General features: G+C 46.0%; 1 protein-coding gene and 1 pseudogene across 1 annotated transcript in view; both read right to left on the bottom strand.

Annotated features, from left to right (window-relative positions):
- Window positions 1-4,549: 4,549 nt before the first annotated feature.
- Window positions 4,550-4,921, bottom strand: LOC140422704 (large ribosomal subunit protein P1 pseudogene; annotated as a pseudogene).
- A 1,992-nt stretch (window positions 4,922-6,913) lies between these two features.
- The window catches only part of LOC140417948 (uncharacterized), a 142,860-nt gene continuing 140,031 nt past the window's right edge, over window positions 6,914-9,742 (bottom strand). The window contains exon 6 of the mRNA XM_072501381.1: window positions 6,914-7,129. Within this exon, the coding sequence (XP_072357482.1) occupies window positions 6,914-7,129 (216 nt within the window). The remainder of the gene's footprint in view (window positions 7,130-9,742) is intronic.

Raw genomic sequence — 9,742 nt, 5'->3', positions numbered from 1 at the left:
TGTTTTGGTCATGTCCGGTATTGCATGGGTTCTGGGGTGTGTGGCAAGAGTGATCTCAAAGGTGGTGGGGGTCCGGGTCGAACCAAGCTGGGGGTTAGCTATATTTGGAGTTGCAGAAGAGCCGGGAGTGCAGGAGGCGAGAGAGGCCGATGTTTTGGCCTTTGCGTCCCTAGTAGCCCGGCGAAGGATTCTACTTATGTGGAAAGAAGCTAAACCCCCGGGCGTGGAGGCCTGGATAAACGACATGGCAGGGTTTATAAAATTGGAGCGAATAAAATACGCACTAAGAGGTTCGGCTCAAGGGTTCACCAGGCGGTGGCAACCGTTCCTTGACTATCTCGCAGAGCGATAAGGGAAAACAGGAAAGACAGCAGCAGCAACCCAGGGGGGAGGGGAGGGGGTGTATTTGGTCTTTGGGGTTTTTTGTTCTTTCTTTCCATTGTTTATATTTATTTTTTCAGTATTATTATTTCTTTTTTCTTGTTCTTTTTCTGCACTTGTTGTTAGTTTAATATATTGTTTAAATAACGGTCAATGTACATTTTGTTATAAAGTTGTAAAAATGGAAAATTCTTTTTGATCGAAAAACTTTAATAAAATATATTTCAAAACAATAAAATAAATGTGTGTTATTGTAACTACTCTTTGAGATGCTTCGGTTCGCTGAAGCATTCCCCTGCATGCTTGTAATAAAGATTCCCAAACTTTAACCAACTCTGGACTCCGAGTGGCATTTGTCCCACAAGAACCTGGTGTCAGGTACAGGATCCACTGACGGCTCTGATTAAAGGAAAGTCCCCGTGGACAGCAGATACCGGGGTGAGTATTGTTTGTTTTATACCACCCGTGTTTAGTTCAGTCTGACTGACCACTGGGGCCTCCTTAGAACCTCAGGGATCTGTTTCTGGTCTGTCTCTATGACGTCCACTCGATGTAATTTTAATAACTGGAACATTTCAGACAGGAATTGTCGGTTTTACACCAAGGGTATGTTTGGGGGTGATGCTGAAGTCCCCGTAACCGAGAGGGTTTTGTAGCTGCTGACAAATGAGGGGATAAAGCCGTACGGGAGGCTGAACAGAAAGAGTTAGGCAGTTGGATAGAGTTTGGCGTGTGTTCAGAGGTCCCAGATAGGGGTTAGCCAGCATCATCACATCAATGGATCTGCACAGAAAAGGTCCAACCGATTGCAACTTATAAGGCCCAAGGCAAGGTTAGTGGAGCAGGGATTTGAAGAAGCTTTGGGAGATAGAGGTCAGAGTGGACTCGCCCACAGTGGGAAAGGTCATTCTGAAATTTCTTTGGTCCTTTTCATGACATTTTCTTGGGAATGTAAGTCAAGAATCAGAAAAGCTGCCTTTGTGCTGGTGGATCAATTCCAGGGGGCAGAGTTTCTCCAACTTCCTGAGAAGATGCCAGGTGTAGAAGAAAGACTTTGGAAGTTAAATAAGTTTGTCTATGTTTTCAGCGATGTTTCAGAGTGTATGGTACTTCTCAGATCAGTTTTGTTCAAGTCGGGTTGTCTCTACCTGAAGGCAGAAGCTGCCGTGCTTTATTGGTACCATGGCAGGAAACTCTTGGGCATCTTTATGATGCATGTTGATGACTGCCTATGTGGTGGTACTTGTGAGTTCCAAAACAATGTTACTGACAGGATCAGAACAACACTTAAGGTTGGAATCAGGCTCCTGGGACCTTTAAATAAATTGGATTGGAAATCGGGCAGTGTGGGTCTGACGTGACTTTACATCAACAATCTCAGGGAGACAGTATGAACCCTGTCACAGTCAATGGGGCCGGGGCCTCACAGAAGGATGAAGATGTTTCCAAAGCTGGGACTGAGCTGCTGCAAAGTTGAATTGACGAATTGGATTGGCTGGGCACACAGACAAGGCCGGATTTAGGTTTTGATGTCTTCGAGCTGAGTTCTGTAATGAAACGTTCAAAGGTCGAGGACATTTAATGAGCGAACAAAATATTTTAAAAATACAAGATGGAGAAATGTGTGCTGGAATTTAAATCTTTGGGTGAGCTGAAGAATATAAAATGGTTGTTTTTAGTGATGCCTCCCACTGGCAGGAGCCTGTTTCAGTGTCTGTACACTGAGTGATGTTTAAGAATCTCTTTCAGCAGAAGGACAGACAAACATTTCTCCTTCTAGATTCAAAGGCTGATGATATTCAGCTCCCATGAATCGAGTGACTCTATCAGATCCTGACGTGATGTTTGGTGTGAAATTTCTGTCTGTAACTCCTCCCCTTCTAATATCCTGTAAACGTTTACAAAAGCCATCACTGTTAGTGCAGGATACCCAAACGGAATGCAAAACTCTGCCCTATTGCAGCATGGGGAGCACTGTAGCACAATGGTTAGCACTGTTGCTTCACAGCTCCAGGGTCCCAGGTACGATTCCCAGCTTGGGTCACTGTCTCTGTGGAGTCTGCACTTTTTCCCTGTGTCTGCATGGGTTTCCTCCGAGTGCTCCGGTTTCCTCCCACAATTCCCGAAAGATGTGCTATTAGGTACTTTGGACATTCTGAATTCTCCCTCCGTGTACCCGAACAGGCGCCGGAGTGTGGCGACTAGGGGCTTTTCACAGTAACTTCATTGCAGTGTTAATGTAAACCTACTTGTGACAAAGATTATTATTATTGTAAGATCTGGGTTTGCCTCCAATCTCAATTGTAACACTCAAATCAATTACACATCAGAATGTGTTGTGAAAGTTACCTGAAAGGAACTTGCAGCTCCTGACTAGTTATAGACCATTCCAGGTACAAGAATGTTGTCACAGAATTTATTCAGTTAATTGTAATAAGTACAAAATCACAATAATTAACAAAGGCCATTCACTCTGGATCATCAGCTTTCAACTTCCGGGTGTCTGTGGCAACGTCTTGTGTTCTGTTGACTGAAGTCTGTCCTCTTACTTCATGTTGTGTTGTGCACCGAACTCCAGAGAATTGTAGCTCATTCACCCTTGCCAGCGACTACCTCTACGCATTGTCGGTAGTATTCTGTTGTTCTGATTGGCCCAAGAAGCCCATGATCAGTTCCTGATTGGTTAAATGGGACATGATCAATGACTGATTGGACTCTGAAGGATATTGGTCACCTTGCTGATGATTAATGTTTGTCAGGCTCATCCTAACTGATACCATAGAACCATTGAAACCCTACAGTGCAAAAAGAGGCCGTTCAGCCCATCAGGTCTGCACCAACCCTCTGAAAGAGCACCCTACCTAGGCTCGCTACCCTGCACATCTTTGGACTGTGGGAGCGAAACGCACGCAAAGATGGGGAGAATGCGCAAACTCCACTTGGACAGTGACCCAGAGCCGGGATCGAACCTGGGACCTTGGTGCCGTGAGGCAGCAGTGCTAACCACTGCACCACCGTGCTGCCCTCTGCGTCCATTTTCAATCCATTTTCAGGGGTTCAATAATCTAATAGGGATTTCAAGAGAAACCTCTTTACCCAGTGAGTGGTGAGAATGTTGAACTCACTACCACAGCGAGTGGTTGAGGTGAACAGCATGAATGCATTGAAGGGGAAGCTAGATACAGACATGAGGGGCAAAGGAATAGAAGGATATGCTGATGGGGGAGATGAAGAGGGCTGGGTGGAGGCTCATCTGGAGCATAAATACTGACAGAGACCAATTGAGCCGACTGGCCTGGCCCTGTGCTGTAGACTCAATGGAACCGAGACAAATGTATTTATTTTGGATCTACCTGTAGTAGTATGATAAAACTTTTTTCTTGAGATGGAGGCATTACTGGCTGGGTCAGCATTTGTTGCCCATTCATAATTGCCTTGAACTGAGTGGCTTGCAGTGGGGGACAGTTAAGAGTCAATCGTATCTGTGTGGGTCTGGAGTCACATGTGGGCCAGACCAGGTAAGGATGGCAGATTTCCTTCACTAAATTACATTGGTGAACCAGATGGGTTTTTACAACAATCGACAATGATTTCATGGTCATCATTAGATTTTTATTTAATTCAAATTTCACCATCTGCCCTGGGGGGATTCTTCCCCTATACTATCCAGGATAAAATAAATGCAAAGTTGTGAGACTGGCCAGAATGTACCTGTTGTATAGAACCTTGGTCAGGCCGCAGCTGGAGGACTGTGTGCAGTTTTACTGCCCTTGTCGCCAGAGGGAAAGTGCAACAAAGGTTCACCAGACTTGTTCCGGGGATAGCAGGACTGCCCTTTGAGGAGAGATTGGGGAAACTTGGCCTGAATTCTCTAGAGCAATGTTTTTCAAACTTTTTATCCGGGGACCCATTTTTACCAACTGGCCAACCTTTGGGACCCACGCCGGCCGACCTTCGCGACTCATCATTTTCTTACCTTGTTTGCTGCTGAAAAAATGGAGGAATCACAATCGCGCCCAAACCACGTGATGGCGACATACGGGAGCTGTGACCTGCTCTCTGCCTCCCTCAGGCAGGAAGATTACAGAGAATATTTTTTAAAATCTTCTGCGTCTCCTATTGCGCAAATTCGCGGCCTTCAGCCGCAGCAGCCGGCTTTTACATTCAATTTTTATTTATTTTTTGTAAATTGTAACAATGTTGTTGCACGGCACGTTTAATCAAAGAGACCAAAGCCCATGTCATCGTCAGACTCTTCAGATTCTTCCTGTTTCTTCTCTTCCTTTTTCTCTTCAGCAGCAACATGGGCAGCGGTGGGAACAACTGATGCAGCAGCTGGGGCACTGCTACCAGCACCAACGTTGCAACTATTGACATCAATATTAGCCAATACCTTGGCAAACAGACTAGGCCAGAATGGCTCAATGGTCACACCAGCTGTTTTAATCAGGACATTGAGTTTGTCTTCGGTGACGGTGACCTCGTCGTCATGCAGGATGAGCGCGCTGTAGATACAGGCAATTTCCGAGGTGGAAGCCATGGTGCTGGACCTCTGTGGGTGGGTCCGATGGTGCTAGTCACCGGGGAGAAACTAGGCCTTCGTTCAGAAGAACCAAGCATTACCGAACCGGGCAGAGCGAGCAGCAGCCGGCTTTTAACTCTGCCGGCTGCGAGCGGCCTTTTTACCACTGCACATGCATGCCCGATCATCGGTGCGCATGCGCATAGTTCTACGCATGCGCACCGATGATCAGGCATGCATGCACAGTACGGCCGCATTTTAAAAATATGTTTGTGGCTATTTTGAAGGCCGCTCGCAGTGGGTATAATTAAAAGCCGGCTGCTGCGACTGTTGCGCACGGATTAGCACGATCGGGAGCACCGCAACAGACGGTTCCGCGACCCTCCCGACACCCGCCCGCGATGCACCCGCGGGTCTCGCCCCCTACTTTGATAATGCCAGCTCTAGGACGCTTGTGTACATGCAAAGTGAGTGGTAATGACCAGGAACCTACTTCCTATGAGGGCAGCAGAAGCAGGGATGATGGAAGGATTCCAAATGAAAACTGGATGGGCATTTGAAGGAAAGACACCTACAGGGATTCGGGGATAGAACGGGACAATGGGACTGACTGGTTTGCTGGACAGAGAGCTGGCATGGACTTAATGGGCTGAATGGCCACATTTCCCCCACTCTCCAGATACTGTGATCTCAAGAGAGAAATTTCAGCTGCTCACATCTCTCCAACTCCCTCAAGTTCCTCATCCCTGGTGTAAATCTCCCCTGCACCCACTCTGAGAACTTCACATCTTTCCTAAAGTGTGGAGCCCCTATATAGGGTTCCATTCTCGAGGGATAGAATTGAAAAGCAGGGGGGTTATGTTCAACTTATTTAGAGCCAGGGTTAGACTACACTGGGAGCACTGTCAACATTTGCCATCTCCATTTAGGAAAAGGAAATCGAGGCACTGGAGATGGTGCAACAAAGAATAATACTAGAACTGATTGCATTTCACCCTCAGGAAAGGCTGGGGCTGCTTTTCTCTCGAAAAGAGAAGACTGAAGGATGACCCGATGGAAGTAAAGAATCATAGAATTTACAGTGCAGAAGGAGGCCATTCGACCCATCGAGTCTGCACCGGCTCTGGGAAAGAGCACCCTACACAAGTCCACACCTCTACCCTAGCCCCATAACCCAGTACCCCCCCCCCCCCCCCCCACACACACACAAACACTAAGGGTAAGTTTGGACCCTAAGGGCAATTTAGCATAGCTATTCTACATAACCTGCACATCTTTGGACTGTGGGAGGAAACCGGAGCACCCGGAGGAAACCCACGCACACACGGGGAGAACGTGCAGATTCCACACAGGCAGTGACCCAAGCCGGGAATTGAATCCGGGAACCTGGAGTTGTGAAGCAATTGTGCTAACCACTATGCTACCGTGTTGCCTTTAAGATTAAGTCTTTAAGATTCTGAAGGGGTTCAATAATCCAATAGGGATTTCAATGAGAAACCTCTTACCCAGCAAGTGGTGAGAATGTGGAACTCGCTACCACAGCGAGTGGTTGAGGTGAACAGCATGAATACATTGAAGGGGAAGCTAGATACATACATGAGGGAGAAAGGAATAGGAGGATATGCTGATGGGGGGAGATGAAGAGGGCTGGGTGGAGGCTCAAGTGGAGCATAAATACTGACAGAGACCAATTGAGCCGACTGGCCTGGCCCTGTGCTGTAGACTCAATGGAACAGAAACAAATGTATTTATTTTAGATCTACCTGTAGTGGGGGAAAAACACTATTTACTATCCAGGATAAAATAAATGTCCTTCATCAGCTTTTGTGGATCATTTCAGTAGAAATGTGCTCTCCCAGGCTCAAAGAGCATCAGCCCATTCGGAGCAAGATTGGCAGACCGGCCAGTCCAGCAGAGAGAAACCCTCAAACCCTCCCACTTCACCAAGTGTCAGAATGAATATGGTTCAGTGATTAACAGCACCAAAACAACAGAATCCAACACCTTTAATCACCTGTGAACTCGCTGGGGTGTCTGCAGGTGGGATGACCAAGTGAACCATTCCCACACAGCGCAGGTGAATGGTCTCTCCCCAGTGTGAACTCGCTGGTGTTTCAACAGGTTGGATGAATCACCGAACCCCTTGCCACACTGAGAGCAGGCGAATGGCCTTTCACAAGTGTGAGCTCGGTGTGTCCGCAGAGTGGATGAATGTCTGAATTCCTTCCCACACATGGAGCAGGTGAACGGCTTTTCCCCTGTGTGAATCCGCTGGGGCATCTGCAGTTTGGATAACTGAATGAATCCCTACCCACACACACAGCAGGTGAATGGTCCCGCCCCTGTGTGAATCCGCTGGTGCATCTGTAGTTTGGGTAACTGAATGAATCCCTTCCCACAGACAGAGCAGGTAAATGGCCACTCCCCAATGTGTGTTTGCTGGTGTTCCTGCAGGTTGGAAGACCATCTCAGCCTCTTTATGCAGTGAGAACAGCTGAACGCTCTCTCCTCAGTGTGAATGCGCTGGTGGGACATTAGTTCCCCAGAGCTTTTGAAGCTGCTCCCACAATCGGAGCATTTAAGGGGTCTCTCATTGATGTGAGTGACGTTGTGTCTCAACAGGTGGGAAGATTGAGTGAATCGCTTACCACACACAGAGCAGGTGCACGGTCTCTCCCCAGTGTGACTGCGCCGATATATTTCTAGCTTTGATGGGGAAGGGGATCTCTACCCACATTCCGCACATTTCCAAGGTTTCCCAATGGTACTAATGTTCTTGTGTCTCTCCATGTTCAAAGACAAACTGAGGTGCCCACACACAGAACACGAGTAGGGTTTTGCCTTGCTGCAAAAGGTAATTTTTTTTCTAGCTGTGTAACTGGTTAATCCTGGAACACTCTCAACTTGGGTGTGTGTTTGTGTCTCTGTGCTTTTCCAGTCACACTGGTGTTTAAAATCTTCTGAAGCAGACAGTACAGACAAATATTTCTCCCACATTTAAAGGCTGATGATATTCAGGTCCTGATTAATTGAGTGTCTTTATCAGATCGTGGCGTGATATTTGGCTAGTTCCCTGCCTGTAACTCCACCCCTTCTGATATCCTGTAAAATGAGTTTACAAACTTCATCACAGTCAATACTGGATAGAAATTCAGAAAGGAGAATTCTAGTTTATTTGGAACATTCTTTCCTCACTTATTCCTGAAATGTAAACTCCCCCTCCATTCTCACTCTCTTGTACCTGATATTCACCCTCCCAATTCTCCTGAAGGTGTGAATCATGCTAATCCACAGATGCAGGGTCACTGCCTCATGTCCCGAAGACGACACCCAAAAATCTTAATGCAGGCGGCGAGTACATGTGCGTGTATCCATCTATGTGCACCATTTGTGGATTATGACATTTGAGAGTGTATTTTTTAAGTTCTTTTTTTTAGGTTCTTAATATTCTTATTTTTGGCTAGGAAATGAGTTTGTAACATGGCCAACAACATGTTAGTATTGTTTAAAGGGAAAGTGAAACGCTTGGATTTGTTTTCCTTTATCCATATTCATCTACTTTTTATAAAGACAAACAATAGCCTTAATTTCTATACATTAATTAAGTTGGGCAACACGGTAGCATTGTGGATAGCACAATTGCTTCACAGCTCCAGGGTCCCAGGTTCGATTCCCGGATTGGGTCACTGTCTGTGCGGAGTCTGCACATCCTCCCCGTGTGTGCGTGGGTTTCCTCCGGGTGCTCCGGTTTCCACCCACAGTCCAAAGATGTGCAGGTTAGGTGGATTGGCAATGATAAATTGCCCTTAGTGTTGGGTGGGATTACTGGGTTATGGGGATAGGGTGGAGGTATGGACCTTGGGTGGGGTGCTCTTTCCAACAGCCGGTGCAGACTCGATGGGCCGAATAGCCTCCTTCTGCACTGTAGATTCTATGGTATTTGCTGTGCAACAAAACAATTGATATATAGTTCTGTATATCACAGTGAGGATCTGTGAGGAAGAATTAAATTTAGACAATGAGTGGACATCATCTGAAAATCACAATGGTGGTGGAAGTGGAGAATAATAATAACTCCCTCCCGAAGAGCACAGTGGGTGTACCTACACATCATGGACTGCAGGGGTTCAAGAAGGCAACTCACCACCACCTCCTGAAAGGCAACTAGGGATGGGCAATAAATGCTGGGCTAACCAGCAATGCCCATAACCTGTAAAATGAAAACGTATATTATAATTTAAAAATGAAATTGGATGCAGACTTGAAGGAAACCAATTTGCAGGGAAACAGGGATAGAGAGGAGAAATGGGACTGACTGGATTGCTCTTTCATAAATCAGCATGGATTCGGGTAACTGAATGGACTCCTTCTGTGTCGCAATGACTGCATGGTTGGAAATATATATTGTAGCTAAAGTACTTTATTACATAACTAGAAATAATAGTGTACTTTATTACAGAAGCATCAATAATACATCTAATCTGTACCATATAACAACACGAGACAACACGAACAACAATAACTGTATTATTCATTTTCAATACAGAAAATATACTTGTAACTTTTGTTGGGTTATGTGGAATTTTCAAAAGCACGGGGACAGCAGAAGGAAGCTCAAAAGCAGAAAATAGAGGAACAAGATCTGGCCATGCACATCTCTGGCTGATATTAATTTTCTGTCCCCTTAAATGTCAGCCATCTCCTGGGGAAAGCAGCCCTTTAATTGTGAACATTGGGAAATAGACCATCCTTTTAGTCAGACAAATAAATGTGTCAAGCTGAGGGAGCAAAGGATGTCAATGTCTTTGAGAGAGAGAGACCTGGGCCAATCTTTCCAGA

The sequence above is a fragment of the Scyliorhinus torazame genome, chromosome 5 (genome assembly GCF_047496885.1).
Source record: "Scyliorhinus torazame isolate Kashiwa2021f chromosome 5, sScyTor2.1, whole genome shotgun sequence".
Lineage (NCBI taxonomy): Eukaryota > Metazoa > Chordata > Chondrichthyes > Carcharhiniformes > Scyliorhinidae > Scyliorhinus > Scyliorhinus torazame.
Note: the sequence above shows the minus strand (reverse complement) of the source record. Positions and strands in the feature narration are given on the sequence as shown.